This window comes from Eumetopias jubatus, unplaced genomic scaffold (genome assembly GCF_037043125.1).
Source record: "Eumetopias jubatus isolate StellerSeaLion01/CBP00866 unplaced genomic scaffold, mEumJub1_p1.0 scaffold_4, whole genome shotgun sequence".
NCBI lineage: Eukaryota > Metazoa > Chordata > Mammalia > Carnivora > Otariidae > Eumetopias > Eumetopias jubatus.
In genome coordinates, this window is record NW_028274810.1 from 73,342,664 (window position 1) to 73,361,472 (window position 18,809).

Here is an 18,809-nt window from a genome sequence, read left to right on the forward strand (position 1 = left end):
GCTCCCTGGGGAGGTGGGGGGGTAGGGAAGAGTGTTTCAGGCCTGGAACTAAGGGGGAGCAAACAGGATTTGAGGCACTAAATACTTGATGATGATGATGATGACGACAAGAGTAATCATAATTTCAAGCGCTGACCGGATCCCTGCATCACATCAAACATTTTGTGTACAATAACTCATTTAATCCCCACAACAACCTTATGACATAAGAAGGTATTATTAGATCATTTCCATATGAGCACACTGAGGCCAAGACGGCGCATTGTGGCAGAGCTGGGACTTGAATGTGGTTGTGTCTGCCTCTAGGACTGTTGCCTCCCAGACTCTGCTTTCCACCTCTCATTGATGTCACCCCATTCCAACACCTCACATAATATATGGACGGCCATGGAATCCCCCCAAAAGTACAAGTTTGGCTCCTTAAACAGTGCCTTCTGGCGTGGTCTGTGTTCTGAGGAGTCCAGAGGTCACACTGAGGTCAACTGTATATGCTTTTGGGTAGCTGTGTGAGCTTCAAATGTGGATGCAACAGGTTTGCTGAGTCTTCTGTTCCTGGTCCCTCCTCAGTCGGCACCACCTACAAAAGCCCCCCCAGTCCTCCAGCAGCTTCTCTGCGGCAGGACGAATGTGACCTGGGGTCCATCAGGTGTCAGGTCCTGGGGTATGTATATCCGGCTGGGGGGATGCTAAAGTCCATTTCTATAGACAACCTTCTAAACAAAGGGGCTACACTGAGCTGTCCAGGACTGCCTTTGGTGGAGACCCGAGAACCGACCCTGACAGAGCCTTCAGCCCAGAAGGGAGAAGGAAGGGAATGCCTATAGCACCCCCTACTGGCCTTCCCTATGTTGACACCTTTAAGAATATGGCCGTGCCTGGCAGCGTGGAAAATGCAGGCAGCATGTTTATTTCGTGAACTTGGAAGCCCTGCATCGGTGGCGTCTTTCTGGAACCCACCGTCGGTGGGATCATCACCTGCCTAACTGCACAGATGAGGCATCTCTCTGGTCCTCTTTCAACCTGCCTCTCACATCCGACCTGACATTTCATCGTTCCTACTCTGAATTGTCTTTTGATGTCACAACTTAGCCTCTTCCAAGGCCTTCTCGTCTCCCCTCAGGGGCAGCCGTCTTTTCATGGGGTTTCCCACCACCTGCCTTCCCACCCTGCCAAGCGAGAGGATCGAGGATCGTTTCAAAACAGAGAACACCCCTACCTGCTTCAACCTTGGGTGGCACCTGCTTCTGAGAGAAACGTTACGCTTCTTGGTGTGGCCAGGAAAGCTCTCGCAAGTGACTCTAAGCTACTTTCCAGCCGGCTTTGTTCTCCTTGCCCCCGGAATTCTGCGATAAAGGAAGGTCTGTGGACTCTGGGGTCCCCAAAACACCCAGACGCCTCACTCTTCCCTGCCTGTTCTCAGGTGTTCTCTCTGCCCAGAAGGCTCTTCCGCTACGTGCTCCCTGACCGCTTCTACTCCCCTTGAAGGCCCAGCTCGAGTGCCTCTTCCCCGCCTCTCCCACGGGCCCATGGCCCTGGATAGACTGTACTGAGCAGGGATGGTCTGGTTAAGTTTCCTACCAGGAACTGTTGAGGGTAGGCATACTATCACATTCATCTCAGAATCGTCCATGGCCTGGCACGGAGCTTGGCTTGTAAGAAGCCCTCCCAACTGTGTCCTGAATGAATAAAACGTGTGTCCTAGTAGTTTGTATTCAAAGCGACTCTGACCTTCCTATCTGCAGGCATGCTGGAGAGTGAGTGCGGAGGCCCTGTGCTCCTGTCTGAACATATAAATGAGACAGTGACCTCATTTTCTGGGGTTCTGCCCTGGCCTTCCTCGCCTTTTTGGACTGAAGTGCCAGGGCCTTGGCGCCAGCAGAAACGGGTTCTTAACTACACAGAGCAAGGCTGGCGGGGGGGGGGGGGTGCGGTGGGTACCCGGCCACCTGCTGGGAAGTCTGGGAGCCTTTGGACCATTCCCCCTCCCACGTCCCCAGTCCATAGGCAGCCCTGGTCCTTGCTGGGATGGCCTTCCAGGCTCTCCCACTGACTTCTGCCTTGGTTCTCAAGTAGGTCTTTCGGTGGGGGGACCGGAAGGGAGAGGGCATTTGGGAGCACCTGTTCCGTACCAGCCAGTGCCTCGTGCTTTGTGTTAGTCATCTCATTCAATCCCCGCAGCAACTCGTTGAGGTGGGTACTTTCTTCCCCATCTTACAGATAGGGAAGGAGGCCCTTGGAGAAGCGAAGGGGTTTCCCCCAGGTCTCCCAGTGAGAGTGGCTGGGGCAGCATAACCCGGGTTTAGACAGACTATGCCCACTCTCATTTCTGCTGCTCTGACACCTGGCCTGGCCCTTCTCCTTCAGCTGAAGATCAAAGAAGGAAACTATTTTTATAATTGAAAACAGTGACTTTGGAAGTTTTTCTTTCTTTCTTCCTTTTCTCTTGCTTCCTTTCTTTTCATTCCCTCTCCCTCCCTCCCTCCTCTCCTTTCTTCCAAACAAAGTCTGACACTGAGCCTGCTACTGTAAGCAAGGAGTCTCCCTGGGTAAAGGGTGGGACCCCAGAACCCTGCCTCCCAGCCCCCCTCTGGCTCCCTGCAGTTGTCTGGGGAAATATCTATGGATCCGCAGGGTTCCACAGCACACAGGTTTGCTGCTCAAGAGAAGCTGCTCAAGAAGGCACTTTCAGGGGATCCCCCTGGTTGACGGCTCTCTCTGCCAGCCATCAGGGAGGGGCAGGGCTGGACAGGAGCCCTGCTTGTGTCTCCTTGCTCCCTCCACCCTCTCACCCTGCCCAGCAGAAGTGGGCATGTGCCCTCTGGGGTCCCCGAGAGTAAAAGAAGACCTACGCCTGCCCTGAGTGGCCTCATGCGGACGCCTGTCCCGGCAGGCTAGCCTGTGGGCTTCCCTTTCCTTTTCCTTCTTCTCTGAGGACTGACAATTGCTTTACCCAAATCTGCTGGGCATGGGGAGGGACCCCGCCCCTGGAGGACCCTTCAGGCCTGTGCTCTGGTGGCAGGGCACAGATGAAGGCTCAGCAACGTCACCAGCTGCCAACTGCTTCCACAGTCGTCCTGGTCCCGCTGGCCAGCACACTGCATTCCAGAAGCCCAGTGGGCTCTCTGTGCCTGGGCGTCCCGAGACCCTTAGCCATGGCTCTGTGTCCCTGCTGCTGGGGCCTAAAGGGTCCCACTCATGGAATGCACACCTCTCTCTGGGCTTCTGACTGCTTTTGTGGCCCAGGAGAAGGGCAGTGGTTTGAGGCAGGGGCTGGCTGTAGGATGGCACGAGACCCGCCATGCCTGGTTCTGGCCTGAATCGCGGGTGCACTCTGCTCACCCATGTAGGGACTGGCTGAGTCAGGAATTGGTTTGTTTCAATCCAACTGCAGCCCATCCCCATTCCAGTATTTTAATTATGGCATTAGAGAAATATAAACACAAAAAGGTATGTGCCTTATAAATGTGATTCCGATGTTCTCTTTTGATATTAAATCACATTAATTGCCTCAGACGATACTGATACTCAAACAGAAATCTGGCAGTAGGATCCTGACTGGCAGTCCTGATAATGTGCGCAAGTGGGGGCGGCCGAATGGGGTCAGTGCTTTCCGCACAGCCCGATGAAGGATCCTGGGAGGTGGATGTGGACAGCTCATTAAATCAGAGTAAGGCCGACACTATTGTGGGTGTGGTTGGCTCTGGACCTGAGAGATAAGGGAAGGGACCCGAGGCACCAGAAAAGGCAGATGAGGCGGGTGGAGATGGGTGTGTTCAGAGGGAACCGGATGCCGGGGATCCCATGATTCAAGTAGCAGACTGAAAAGCAGCAAAACAAAGTAAGGTGAAATGAGAGTGGGAAACCACAGAAAAGAGGAGAGAGTGACTCAGGAGAGCTAGAATTATGTGGAGGGAGGGCCGGAGGGAAAAAAGAAAGGGTGCCTGTGGAGTAGGGGTGGGGGTAGAAACAAATGGGCACCGGCGGGGCAGGGGTGGGTAAGGGAGCACCTAGAAAAACTTGGAGGGGCTCTGGGCCATGGGTCAAGCTCGGGGAAGGCAGAGGAGAGGCGTCAAAGAGAAAGCTGTAGAGAAAGCTAGTGGCCCCCTGGACATTTGAGGAGCGCGCAGGTACCTGCATGATGCGGACATAATCAGTGCGGTGCAGTTCACTGTCCTTGACCACCTTCTTCTTGAGAGTGGCCAGGTTTCTCTCCAGGTGCTCCCGCTGACGGGCATACTCCTGCTGCAGGTCCGTGTTCAGCCCTGCGATCTCCACCTGATGGGGCAGAAAGGGCTTCTCGGTGAGGGAGGGGGACCTGGGAGAGCAGGTGAGTGTGGGGAAAGGGGAGCAGGGCTCACCATGTCTGCCCGCTGCACATACTTCTCAAAGAGAGCTCGGACCTTCTCCTTCAGGAGCCGGGGTTCCTGGATGTACGCCACACAGTTGTGAAGGTCTGTCTTAAACCGTTTGACCAACGCCTCCAAGTCCCGCTCCTGCAACCGTAGGCATACAGTTCTGGCACCCCGGGGGCTCTCCAGGGGGAAGGCAGACGGCAGCGGGAGGATGAGAGACACCTCCTCTGGGGCCCACGGTGGACACAGGGACCTAGCTGGGCACAGAGCCAAGAGGCAGAGAGAGGTACTAACACCCATGTGCACCTGCCTGAATAGCTTCATCTTTAAAAGGCCACCCAGAAGATTCCTCCATTGGCTCTGGATTCCTTTCAGGACCACAGGCCTTAAAAGATGAAAGGAAGCACGAGTGGTCCCCCTGTTCCTTTCTGAGCCAAGATGGATACTATCACTTCTCTCTTGCAGGTCCCTGGGCCAGCACTTCCCTGTCCCCTCTCTGAGCTCACCCAGGGTTTATCCTTCCTGCCAGGAGGGCTGCTGTGAATGGGTAGTGAAAACATGGCCAAATTGGGCAGATTGGTTTCATCTGCACACCTGGGCCAGAGGCTCGCTCTTCCATCCTGCTTTCTCTGATGCCCATCCTCCTGTACCCCTGACCTGGAGGGTCTCTCCTTTCTCTTTGCTCCCATAGCCCTTTGTTCATCTATCATAACCTTTCATCTTGCATGAGGATTGCTATGCACACACCACAAATCACCTAGCCACCCGTTCCGTCTGTGAAGGGCAGGATCTGTGTCAGTTCACGTTGGTGGCTCTGCAGCTTCTATTCTGACCTAGTACGGAGTCAGTGCTTAATGTGGGGGATGGAAAAAATCAATCCAATTCACCAAACATGGGGGGCCCTGTGCTAGAGGGTGGGGGTGCAGCCAAGTCCTGGCCTGGGGCCAGAAGACCTAGTTCCCAGTGCTGGCTCTGAGTGTGCTACTTGGCTATGGGTGCCTTAACCTTCTAATCTCTCTGGCCTTACTCAATTACCTAAAGAGACTGGAATAAACAATTTTGGAGGCTCTCTTTGCTTCAGTATGTTTTTGCTTTGTTTTTGATAGCCAAAACCTTTTGCCACTGCCTATAAATGACCTCTCTGAGCATATTCCTTCCCAGGCCAAACAAGCCAATGCTGCAAGCATTCTTATGAGACTGGCCTCCCATCCCCTAGAGCACTTTACCCAAAGTCCTCCCAGTCTCAGATGGAGGCAGTCATGTACATTTGCATGGGCATGAAACCAGGCAGGGCTGTGAGCAAGTGGAGAGCGAGTTAAAATGGGAATGTATCTTAGCAATGGGCTGGCGCTGTCTCTTGGAAGCCAGCTACCCGTGGCTGACAGGTGCCGGATCCTGAATCCAAGATCTGCCAGACTCTGAATTCCTCACACCTTCTGTCTCTCTCTGTGCATCTCCTGATCAGTGGCTCGTAGTTTCTGCCACAGTTCCGTGATGTTCAGCTCCAGCTGCGTGTTCTGCTTATGGAAACGCTCCAGTTCTGCTTCCATCTATAGAGAACAAGGGGGAAAAAGTCAAGAATAAGAAAGTAAGGGAATAAAATTATATTTGGGAACTGCAGCCTTTCAGTGGGGATGTTTCCCCGGCCACCGGGGCACCTCTTTTCTAGCTCGCACCTATGTCCTCTGCAATGAAACCTTTCTTCTTCTTCTTTTTTTTTTTTTTTGAGATTGAGAGAGAGAGAGAGCGGGCCCACACAGGAGAGTGGCAGGGAAGGGGCAGAGGGAGAGAGGGAGAGAGGGAGAGAGAGAGAGAGAGAGAGAGAGAGAGAGAGAATCTCAAGCAGGCCCCACGCCCCATGCAGAGCCTGACGCAGGGCTGGATCTCAAGACCCTGAGATCAAGACCTGAATTGAAATCAAGAGTCGGACGCCCCAACTCTTTCTTCTTAACTCCTTGCCATCCCCAAAGCCCCCACCCCTTGATGGATATATTAAGCCAGACCATATGTTTCTATAACCAGGCTCTGAATTTTTCTTAGTTTCCCTGTTCCTTCAGCCGTGCTGATTACCTTCTTTTCTTGAATTCTTTGTTACTTGGTGACTATCAAGTACTGGAACCTGGAAACTGAGGGAGGGTTCTGCAGAGAAGCACTTTCCTTGCCTACTTTGTGAAATCCTGTGACAGGATCTTGACCTTTTGGGGCCACAAGCCATCAGAGTCGATCCCACCCTAAGCAGAAAGTTGTAAGGGACCAGCAGGTAGGCATCCCCAGTCTAAGGACCCTCCACCTCAATCATTCTGTTGTAAAGGTCTTTAGAAGTACAACTGAGGGGCACCTGGGTGGCTCAGTTGGTTAAACGGCTGCCTTTGGCTCAGGTCATGATCCCAGGGTCCTGGGATAAAGCCCCATGTCGGGCTCCTTGCTCAGTGTGGAGCTGGCTTCTCCCCTGCCTGCCGCGCCCCCTGCTTGTGCTTGCTCTCTCCCTCCCTCTCTCTCTCTGTCAAATAAATAAATAAAATCTTAAAAAAAAAAAAAGTACAACTGAGGAGAATGTCTCATCTTCAAAAGAAAAGGAAGAAACCACCAGTGAGCTTCTGAAAGATTTTTTATTCATTACTGCATTTGTATTAACCAGAGACATGTGAATGACAATTGGAGTTTCTGATTAGGATGAGACCAGGTGTATGTGAGCTCTCAGTTGATCTAATTCCTGCCCAAAGCAAAGGGGTGATGTTTGATTGATGCACCAAATCTGGTGGACACTAGTATTCCTGTTAACAGAGAGGTTCACTATTTGGGGGAGATGGGCTAGTTCACTGGGTTTTTTCATGGCTGGATGGAGTAGCTCCTCTAGTCTATCCCAGGCCCTTTGGTCAGATTTCAAAGCTCCTGACCATCTTCCGGGGTACCAGGAAGGCTGAGTGAGCCACATCCATGTCCTGGACATGAAGGGGCAGCTTGTAGAACGTTATCACCGTTATTGGAAGCATTCTGTACAGACAGAAGAGCCCTTTGACCCAGTGCCTGGCAGGAAGGCAGAGCTCAGTAGCTATTTGTCTAAATGAGTGAGTGCACGGCAAAAGTCCAAGGCAAAGGGGAGCCTCTGTGAGGGAGGAGAGGGGTGCTTGAAGCAACCTGCCTTCTGGAAGAAGAGTGAAAAGATAAAGGCGCAGTGTCCACCGGGTGGAGGACACAGCAGGTGTGGGGACGTGCGCCACTAAAGAAAGAACGTATCCACTGGAGAGGGCTGGCCAGCCGTCGCAGGCCTGCGGAAACAGAACTGATGAAGAGGGGGTTTCTGTCTTCAAAACCGCAGGTCTAGAGGGCTAGGAAGGGAAGGTCCAGGGAGAAAGTGCCCTCCGCAGGCAGGGAGGAAGCTAGGGGTGGGACCCAGAACAGGGAGGCTCAGTCAGGTTTTGCGAGAAAAATAGGTATATGGGAGGTCAGAGTGGAGAAGGAGAACTCCAGGCAGAGAGAGAGGGCCAGAGGCGTGGGCCGCCTGGTGCAGTTCTGCAGGCTACAGGTGGTCTGGGGGGGCTGCAGGTGAGGGGGGGAGGGGGATGGCGGCCGGAGAGGTTGGCTGAGGTGGGTCAGGTGGCCTGATGCCGAGGTCCTCCTACTGAAGAGAGCAAGACTGGAGCCAGGCAGACCGGTCAGGAGGCGACCCGAGGGTGCCCGGACCAAAGGAACGGTGGCTGGAAGAGAGGAAGGGGCTTCTCCAAGGTCACGGCTGAGTGCCTACAGTTGCCTGTACCTCTTCCTCCGTAGTTTTGAAGCTAGCAACGACCGATTAGGTTAGAAAGGAAGTGATTCAGGCAAAGCATGAAAACATGCCGAGAACAAAAATGACCTATTTCATAGAAAAATTGTGAAATATGCTGAATTTGAATAACTGGCTGGACAGCTAGGATACAAGCCAGTATGTGGGGACAAGCATCCTTCTCCTGGGGAGGAAATCCCATCTACTTTTCCATGTGTTACTACTCCTCACACTCAGTGACTCTCAGTGGGGGAAGGGGGCAGGAAAGAGGCCTTTTACCCCCTAGGGGACATCTGGCAACGTCTGGAGACATTTTTGGTTGTCACATCTGGGGGAAGGGGGGGTGGCCCCTGGCATCTAGTGAGTAGACACCAGGGATGTTGCTAAATATCCTACAGTGCATGGGGCAGCTCCCCATAACAAAGGATTATCCGCTCTAAAACATGAAAATGCTGAGGTTTAGGAGTCCTGCACTAGATGAGTAAACAAGAGTGTGAAGTACAACGACAAGGTTCTGGACACTCTCTCCCCAGGAAGGGGTCCTGTCTCTTCAAAGAGAAGCTGGAAAAGTTTATGTTCAGGAAGGGACCTAAATCAAGGAAGTATTAGATTTTCATTCACAGAGGTCTCAGCTCCAGAAACAAGCCAGAATTTTTTTTACAGCTTCCTTCTTGTAGGAAAAGGAACTTCACAGGAGACCCGCAGTGGGTGGGCCAAATGGGTCTCCGACCCGCAGAAGGAAGCCCCAAAGTCAGAGGCCCCTCGGGAAGGAATTGGGCCCAGATATCAGCCCTGGTGGCCACTGGCACCAGGGGTTGGGGTAGGAGGGGCCCTGTTGGACTCACCCTCAGGTGCAGAGACAGGCCCTGCTGAGAATCAATGCCACGGGTAGCCCAGTTCCTGATGGGAAAGTGAATGATCCTTCAGGTGTGCTGGGGTGGAAAGTAACTGACCTGGCTGTAAATCTCCCTGACGAATGAGGAGAGGAAACAGGACAGGGATTTTGGGGGGCTGCAGTACCTTCACTTTCCAGGCAAGTGGGGCCTCCCCTCTTTTTTGGACTGCCATTTCTGGACCCTGACGTCACTCAAGAATGGCAGGAGGCCCAGATGAGGTGGCTCTGTGGTCAGCTGGGAACATCCTACCTCTTCCCGGAGGCCAGGGAGTAAGTCACTGCCACGAGAACATACCCTCTCTGGACACTCTGGCCCTGGACGGGTCCCACCACCTGACTTCTTTCCTGAGTCTCCTGCAGAAAAGGCTTTGCTTTTCTCCACCATAGCTCCTGGGTATCCAATTCCACTGAGACCATGGGTCCTCCCTCACACTTGTACTCTTGCTTAGCACCATCAGCGAAAATGGATGGGGAGCAGAACTGCTGGAGAGACTTTGGGCTGGCACTGGGGAGGGAGCCTGGAGTCGAGGCTGGAGAGGGGTAGCACCTGGATCATGCAGGGCCCCAGTAGGGAGTGTGGATTTTATTCTAGGTGGGAGAGGACACCACTAGGAGTTTGCTGTGGCCTCTATGTGGAGCCCAGACTGGAGGCGGGAGTCAAGTCCAGATGAGAGATGACTGATGCTTGGACGCAAGTGAGGCAGCAGAGAGGAAGGAGGCCTGGACTGGAGCTGTCTCTTGGAAGTCCATCAGATAGGCACTGGCAATCATTTGGATACAGCAGTTAGGGGAAGAGAAGAATCAAGAAGACTCTATCCTTATACCTTAAGCGCCTGGGTGGATTGTGGTACCATTTACTGAGAAACGGGAAACAGGAGGAAGGGGAAGTCAGGAATTCAGTTTTTTTTTTTTTTTGACTTATTTATTTGAGAAAGAGAGAGAGAGAGAGAGAGAGAGAGAAAGCACGGGCACAAGAGTGGGGGAGAGGCAGAGGGAGGAGAAGAGAATGAGAAAGAGAGAGGGAGAGAATCCTTGAGCAGACTCCCCGCTGAGCACAGAGCCTGACCCTGAGATCATGACCTCAAAATCAGAAATCAAGAGTCGGGTACTTAACCAACTAGGCCACCCAGGTGCCCCAGGAATTCGCTTTGAGATCAACCATGGACCCCGCTGTCAGCTGCAATCTGCTTAAGGAGATGCAACACGCATGGAGCAGAGGGGCTGAAAGGGACTCTTGTACCTCACCGGACTCTCAGGAGCCCTTGTCCTGTTGATCTTGCTCCTAATTTCTCCTCTCTACCTTCGTCCTGTCTGCTTCCCAGAACACACACTTAAAGCTGCCACTCTCCTCTCAAGAGCCTTCATGACTTCCCATTCCTCCTCAGATGGAGTCCAAACACTGCAGCTTCACATATGCCCCCACCATTTCCAGACAGAAAAAAAAGTTGCTTTCTCCTGCAACGGGCTGGTGGCTGAGTACACACCGCCCCCTGGTGGCCGAAGGCCCCCCAGAGAACGCACACTGAGGTGCGGGTGGGGCCCAGGCACCGCCCCCCCACCCCGCCCCGCCCCGCCCCGCCCCAAGCCAAACCTTAAAGAATTTCCCTTCTGCACCACTGAACTCCCCGCTGGGCCTTTCCTGTGGCTTCCCCTGCAGAGTGGAGGCCCACACCCCTTGGGAGCAGGCAGGGCTTGTGAGGAGAGCTTTCTCTCCTTGCCACCCCCCAGGCCAGTCAGGAATAGTCGGGGAGGAGACAGCAGTGGTCCAAGAGGCCCGAGTGTCGCAGACGGCTCTCACCTCCTGAATCTGTTCCTTCATCACCTTGATCTCATTCTCTCGTGGTTCTATTTGCTTCTTCAGATCCTTTATTTTGTAGTCAAGGACAAACTTGAATTTCTCTAGTTCTTGGTTTTTCTTTTTCAGATCATAGATGCGCTTCTCCTGTGAGTGAGATGAGAGAGAAGTGAGAGAGAGAGCAGGAAGCCGTGGTATATGGCATCCCCTTTAGGCAAAGGACATCAATCCTGTGCCCTGGCCGAGAAGGCCACAGACTGCTCTCTCGGCCGGGGATACGAAGGCTGGCTCCCCCAATGAAGCTACAGCCCTGCCTCTGTGGTTTCTGTGCTAGGACTGCATTCGTTCATTCATTCATTCATTCACTCATTCAAGTACGGCTTGTGGATGACCGTATTTTCCAAAGCTGGCCTCCACAGCATCTCTCGTCCCACAGGCTCTTCTATCTACAATGGGACCGTATGCTTCCTTGTCAGGAGCTAAGATCTAATTCGGTTCTCTTGCATCTGGCTTGATCTATGGTTTGCTTATAACCCGAAGAACGCGCTCAAGGATGCTGTGTGGCTTCCCAGGCTAGCTCAGAAAAGGCCAAGCAGCTTCCGCCTGGTTGTCTTGGGACTTTTGCTCTGAGGGAAGCCATCTGCCCTGGAAAAAGTCCCGCTACACTGGGACCGTCAGGCTGAGGAGCACGCTGGTACTCTGGTGGTCAGTCCTAGCTGAACCCAGCCTCTCAGCCCCCTCCCGGCCAAGGGGCTGGACAGGTGCATGAAGAAGCCACACTGGATACTGATCTTCCAGCCCCCAGCTATTTGAGTCACCCCTGGTTGAGGCTCAGCAAGGTCCCTGCCACTGGGGACAAAGACAAGCCATCTTGTTGTAGCCTGTCCGAATGCCAGACCCACAGAATCTGAGAGCATAATGAAACAGTTGTTGTTTTGCACCACTAAGTGTTGGGATAATTTGTTACACAGCGATAGTAATTGGAATGCAGATCTATCCATCCATCAACTGTTTACCGAATGAAGACCTTTGGCTGAGATGCCAAATAGAACTATGACACAGTCCCTGCCCTTACGGAGAAAGCACCAGCTGGAAAAGCAGATGTGTCAACAAGTGTAGCCCTACCCTGTGAGAGGTGTTGTAAAAGAGGACAGCGCCGAAGGCACAGTATATACCGAGGGTGCCAAGAATAACCAGTGGGCGCGTAAAGCAGTGGTTCACGGGGAAGTGAGAAATGGGGCTGGAGAAGAGGAGGGGAGGAGGCTACGGTCCTGCCTGTTGGGCTCAAGGGGGTTCAGAAGGTATCCAGGAGGCTAGAGTTGGCAAACTATGGCCCTTGGGTCAAATCTGACCTGTTTCCAATAAAGTTTTATTGGAACATGGCTGAGCCCACTCATTTATGCGGGGTCTACGGCTGATTTTACAACATAGCGGCAGAACTGAGTAGTGTGACAGAGGCCACACTGTGTGCAAAGACGAAATATTTACCACCTAGCTCTTTACAGAAAAACCTTTGCTGTCCCTGCCACAGGCAATGGGGAGCTATGGCAGGATTTTAAGTGGAAGAGTGACACAGTTACAGAGTACGGTGGTGGGGAGCAGGGGTAGGGAGTGGGAAGGAAGGTCGTTGGCTGGATAGGAGACTTGCAGTTTTAGGTCAGGAGGCCTTACCCTCTTTACCCCTCTTTGAGAATCTGAAGAGAGCTTTGGACCTTCCCTACCCCAACACCCAGACACATACACAAACACTCACATGTGAAATTTCATGCAGGCACAGTCGCATTCCCCTTAGCAGACCCCCTGAAGGACCCCACTTCACAGGTGAGAAAACGAGGCTCAGAGAAGTTGCACAATGTCCTGTGGCCAATAAATAGCAGACCTGTGCTGGAACCCAATTAACCAGAGTTGAAGCCCATGATCTCAACCACTGGACAATTCTGCCTGCCTGAGGCGGGAGTGGTGAGGAGATGGGCAGGAGGGCACACAGCCTGGATTTGCTTAGAAGGATCCAAAATTTTGGTAAGCCTCACAAAATGTGATGTGTCTGTTTTCTAAGTGTTTTTGTAAGAAACGCATCCTGAAAAGGGATACCAGCTTTCTGGAGCACCCAGCAGTTGTAGGCCAACCCCAGGGAGGGGCAAGGAGGTGGGTGGGCTGCCCCCCGTCCATGGGCACAGTCACTCGAGGATGCCTGGAGCAGTAGGGAGCACGGGCCCTGCAGTTGGCTGACTTAGGTTCTGAGCCCAAGTCCGCTGCCTATAGACTATATGATCTTGGGCAAGATACCAAACCACCTGGAACTCAGTTTCCTGAGCTCTACAGCTGGGGCCCTCGTGGCCCCTGGGGTCGCTGGGAGAACCGAGTGTGGTGTGTTTGCAGCAATCAGCCCAGTACCAAGTGCACAGCAGGTACCTCGCAGACCATCCATCCCCCATCGGGTTCCGCGAATGTGTTCCAAGCATCCAGGGGCCCTCTCTCCTGAGCTTTGTCCTCACCCCCCGGGTCCAACTAGGTGGTGGTTGAGGGAGGACAGAGATGAGCCTTCACCTTGTCTTGAATCGTCTCGTCTCTTTCCTGGATTTCCCGCTTGAGGCCCAGGATGTCCTTCTCCAGGGACTTAATGACTCCTTGCAGCTTCGCCTGCTCCCCCTTCAGGCTCTCAATGTCATTGGTTCGCTCTTCGATCTCCTTCTGCAGACTGCTGAACTGCGGATACAAATGCAGCAGCAGAGACAACAGAGTCTTTTCACCCCTCTCTCTGCCTCCCAAATGCCTGTATGCTTACAGACTCCCCATCACCAAACTGTGACCCGGACTCTCCACCCTCGTGGGCTGAAAAACACACCTCACACTCAACATTTCTGGGCTTTGAGGAGTGAATTTTTTATTTGGGACAGGTCTGGGGATTTCCTAGGCCACATGAGTGATGTATCATCCTGCCTGGGAAGATCCAGTCCCATTCCCCTCTGTGAGGATGGACTGTCTGCGGCAAGAAGGTCAGAGACCAACTCCCCAGGTGGACTCAGAGTTTTCCATGACCACACCAACCCTGAAAGGTGGGGATCCGTGCCCCTTCAAGGTCATAGATATTGTAATGGATGAGCCACCTTGGCCATGTCTAAGAACGGAAGACGACATTGTCCCTGATTGATAAGCAGTGTGATTTCTAACGGTAAGGAGCATGAGTTTGCTTTGAAGTTGGCTTCTCTAAGGCTAAACGTTTTGCGGAAACTGGCAATTCTACAAGGATCTGTGAACTCTTTGCCCCGCCTCATAAACTAAGCACCCTATGCCTTAGTCCTTCTCCCACCCGGAGCTCCCTGCACCGAGAGCCTAAGGACGCCTCTAGGACTTGACCTAACCTCCAGAAGGCCTCATCTCCATTTCTACCGGAGGTTTTTTTTTTTTAAGATTTTATTTATTTGACACAGAGAGACACAGCGAGAGAGGGAACACAAGCAGGGGGAGCGGGAGAGGGAGGAGCAGGCCTCCCGCGGAGCAGGGAGCCCCAATGCGGGGCTCGATCCCAGGACCCTAGGATCATGACCTGAGCTGAAGGCAGATGCTTAATGACTAAGCCACCCAGGCGCCCCTCTACCAGAGGTTTAACTCTGAAAACTGACTAAATCCTACTTGCCCGTAAATGAAAGCCAGGGGCGTCCATCAGTGTCAGGGTGACTGTTGTTAACCCTGTGAAAAGGACAGAGAAGGGAGAGCCCCGAGGAGGGGTGGGAAGGGTGTGCCTGCCTGGCAGGGTGGAGGTATTCTGGGCAACGGAGCCCTTGCCTGAGCCCAGGCCTGTCCAGGACGGCGCCATACCTTTTTCCTCATGATGCCTGTTTCTCCTTTGAGCCGCAGGTTTGATTCCTTCTCATCCCGAAGCTTTTTCTCGTACTTGGTTTTGATATCTTGGATTTCTCGGTCTTCATCCTCTTCAATCTGTTTCTTGGTCTCTTCGAACTCCCGCAGCTGCTGCCTGACATCTTCCTGTGCCTGGCTCAGAGAAGGGAGAAGGGACACACGACACTTTCGTGCTGCCCAGGCCCAGGAGGAGAGGTGCACATGGGGCCTATTGTGTGGAATGGGAGGGCAAGTGTTATTACAGACACGGGAACCAAGACCACGGGCCCCCAGGCCTTCCACTGTCCTCCTGTCTGTCCTCTGTCTTCCCTTCTCTCCCTGCGGGCTGAGGCCGCAGGCTCCATCACTTCAACCACCACCTTCCCGACACCCTCATACCTGCTCCACCACTGGTCTTCACCCCGACACCCACGCTTCCTCTAGCTTTCCCTCACTGAACTTGGGGCAGTGGTCACTTTATATTTGCGGAGCTACTTGATTGCCTTTCCCATTAGATAGGAGTTCCTCGAGGGCAGAAACCCAGTCTCTCATGCCCACCACTGCGTTCCCAGACTACAACCTGCCCGGGCGCACAGTAGGTACTCAATTGCTACCTGAACAAGGGCATCTTGAACTCTGCCCTCCTGCTCCTTAATCCAGTCCCCTGCACGTCCCCCAGCACTTTATGTTACTGATGTCTGTTTGACAGGACCCTCCACTGGCATGGAAGCTCCTCGATGGCGGGGTCACATCCCTCTGCTTACCTCTGGGGACCCCCTGCCCAGCAGCTGGTACATAGACAGTGAAAGCCTGGAGCCCGGATGCTGGGAAAACTAACTCCGCCTGCCTGGCAGTGTCTGAGAGGTGACTCGGGCGTGCCTCCTCTTTGCCCCCAAGTGGTGCAAGTTATAGATTAAGTCAGAGTCCACTGTTTTCCCCTCCCACTGACTCTGGCATGCTTGCGAGCTGTACCATTCCTGGAGTGAGTGCTTCGGGGGCTCAGAGAGACAAGATGGTTTTAAAACTGGGCTCCCAAGGCAGGCTGCTCTCTTTCCCCAACATGTGTCCCCAGACCCTTGCTAGACAGAAGCCTGGGGCCGTGTGCTCTGTCTGCAGCCCAGAGTCGCCCGTCAGCCACCGCTCTGGCTCTGGTAGATGTGGCTAAAAAGGAAAGTAGGCCAGCCAAGTGGGCGAGGAGGCCTGCCAGGTGGGAGCTCCCTAGGGAAGTTCTGAGTTGAAATCTTTGACTCAAAAGAAGAAACGGGTTGTAATCACTGTAGAGGTCCTGGGAAGAAGGCCAGCCTCTCTCCCCTCAGGGCAGATTCATCCCCCTCCGCCCAATCCCCAAGCCCCCAAAGGCGAAACTCAGATCAGTTTACTGGAAGTGGACAAACATTTCTGGAACATCTAGGACACACCCCCATCCCTTGCAGGGTTTGAAAATCACTGATGGGTGAGACACAGTCCCTGCCCTTGAGAAACTCCCCGGGCCGGGGCCGGGGTTGGGGGGGGAAGTAAAGGCAGGATGCTACTGTATAGGCCGTGTAAGAGCAAGGAGTCTGGAGGCCCTGAGGACACAGAGGAAGGCTGCTTAGCCCCGTGGGAAGGGAGACAGGCAGTGAAGAATCCCTCCAGGATTTGGGTCTCGTCCTGAGTCTGTAAGGCGGAGGACCAGCGGCCAGGAATCATCCAGAGCAGAGGCTCAGAGGTGGTGTGGGGAACTTGGCTACTCCACGTGGTTGGATGGGAGGGAGCTGGATGGGCAGCAGTGGGGACCAGGGCTGGGAGGCAGGCAGGGCCCCGAGACCAGGGCTGGGAGGCCAGCAGAGCCAGGCAGGGCCGGGGCAGGGAACAGTCCCAGTGTGGCGGTCAGAGCTCAGCCTGCTCTGTCAGAGGCTCAAGCTGTGAGGAGCCCTCCGCCCTCCACCTCTCACCTCCTTTATCCCCCACTGCCTGCTCCCTTCCCAGCTCACTGAAGACTTCTGGGTGCCGACTCAGTCCTCCTGCTGTAACTGGGGGAGGTGACAGAGGGTCCTGTAATGTCCCAGGGTGCTTTGAGCCCCGTCTCACTATGGCCTCAGCCACCCATGCTCAGGTCCAGCCCTGGAATGGGGCCACATCTAAAGCCTGAAAATGCAGGCCCTGCCCCCCAGCACTGGTGATCTCCCTGTTGGACCCCAGGTATCCGGCACAGCTCTCCGGCTCACCACGTCCCCCGGCCCTGTCCCGATTCCCCCACTGTCTTCCAGGCTCTCAGTTCTCTACCGCTCTCTGGCCCGGACCTGCTGGCTGCTCACCAGACGACCAGTGTTTGTCTGTGGCACTGCTCAGTAAAACCCCAGCCAGGCAGCAGGGCTGCTCCACGTCTTCCTCACTCGCCTTCCTGCTTGCCGAGCCCTGCTGTGGGAAAGCACGCGGCCCCGGGGGGACGAAGGCCACCAGAAATCAGGTATACAACCTCGGCTGCGCGCTCAGCTACGCACCTGCCAGTCCTCTTCTCTGTCGCCCCCTGCCTCCTTCCCTCCAAAACCCCTTCCACAGCTCCCTGGCTCTCCTGCCCCTCACTTACAGTGTGCCATCTGCTGCAATTTCACGTGGAAAAGGCGGCCATCTGGCTCTTCTCAGTTTTCTCTTCATCTTGGGAAACTAGATATTTTGGCAACCCAAACTGCTTGAACGTTCTCTGACGCGGCTCTGCCTGCGTGCCCTTCCCTTCTGCACTTCCCCCCATCTCCTGTTCATTCCGGCTTCAGCTCTTCCTGGGCCTCCTTGGCTCCTGCAAGCCGGCCCTGCCCCCTCCGGGCGGTCTGCGTCCCCCGGCTATCCTGTGCGTATCTCTCCAAGGATCCATCTGTGTGACCACCTCCCTCACACGACTGAAAACCGGGCCCCGGTCGTTATTTCTCGTGGTCACCCAACACTCAAGCTGGTAAACCAGTAAGATACCATCTGGGTTTGTTAAATCAGTGAAGGAATGCTTTCATCTTGTAAGACACAAAAAGTGGCTAAAGGGTTTCAGGCAACCACCTGCCCCATCGTTCATGGCCTTGGTTCCTCCCTAGGTCCTACCCACTTCTCCTAAAAAGGTCTCCCCAGTCCGTAAGGCTTGAAGGTACAATTAGGATAGAACAGCAGATATGAACGTAGCCCGTCCACAGAATTTCAGTCCCTAAAGCTGAGCACCTCCCAGCTCACTGGGTTCCCTGGTCCGGAGGGAAAGAAATGGTAACGAGCAGACGCCAAGGCCAAATGCATGCATGCTGAAAGGAGGGGATGGAAGGCAAAAGTGAGGCCGGCTTTCCCACAGCTCTCCGGGCTGGTCACAGGCCAGGCCTGCAGGATGCACCGTGAAAGGGAGGTGGCAGGTCAGCTTCTGGTGAGTACCTCTTCCAGAAGGGTGGTTTTTTCCTGCAGCTTGGCCTCGTAAAACTCAGTCAGCTCCTCCAGGGCCTGACTCTTGGTCTCATCGTTATCCCGAAGCTGTTTTTCATACTCTTCCTGCATCCTCTGGGACTTGAGCTGCAATTCCTGGTACTTCTCATATTCTAGAAGCAACTTTTGGTTGTTGCAACATTCTGGAGAGAAGCAAGGATGATTATTTCATATGGGACAGGAGCAGCGACCTCAGGGCCACCCCGGAGCCTTTGAGCTCTCCCACTCGCTGCCAGCAGCAGCTAGGGCAGGTACCTCCAAAGCCGTGAGGCAAATGCCTGCCCAGCTTCCTCACCTGCCCGCACCCCATCAGCTCATCAGGCAGCCAGATGCCCCCACAGTGTCGGCTAGGCAGAAGGTTTCCAGGAAAGGGCAGAGGGATGTTTGGGGGTTCGGGGCCAAGAAGAATGTCTTGAATATGCAACATAGTTATCAGCAGCCCTGTTTTACAGAAGAGTCAACTGAGGCTCAGTGAGGTTAGGTGACTCCCCAGAGCACCTGATGTGGTTGGTGAGTCTGGGACCCATGACAGCCTATCAGGCTCCAGACCCGCACTCTTCTGTACCTCCTGTTGGCATGCAGTAAGTGTTTAGTACGTGTTTAACGAATGAGCAAATACACAGGAGTAAAAACCACAATGAGATCCAGGGCATAAATGTAGCCTGTGGACAGATAAAGCCAGATTACCTGGGACTTCTGTGAGGTCCGGGGGACTCTCAGACTTTTGCCCCC

General features: G+C 53.9%; 1 protein-coding gene across 1 annotated transcript in view; it reads right to left on the reverse strand.

Annotated features, from left to right (window-relative positions):
• CFAP57 (cilia and flagella associated protein 57) overlaps positions 1-18,809 on the reverse strand; it is a 69,069-nt gene that overhangs the window by 12,984 nt on the left and 37,276 nt on the right. The window contains exons 14-20 of the mRNA XM_028123290.2: positions 18,030-18,220; positions 14,625-14,798; positions 13,353-13,511; positions 10,809-10,952; positions 5,786-5,902; positions 4,359-4,493; positions 4,132-4,275 (exon numbers count right to left, since the gene is read on the reverse strand). Of these exons, the coding sequence (XP_027979091.1) occupies positions 4,132-4,275; positions 4,359-4,493; positions 5,786-5,902; positions 10,809-10,952; positions 13,353-13,511; positions 14,625-14,798; positions 18,030-18,220 (1,064 nt within the window). The remainder of the gene's footprint in view (positions 1-4,131; positions 4,276-4,358; positions 4,494-5,785; positions 5,903-10,808; positions 10,953-13,352; positions 13,512-14,624; positions 14,799-18,029; positions 18,221-18,809) is intronic.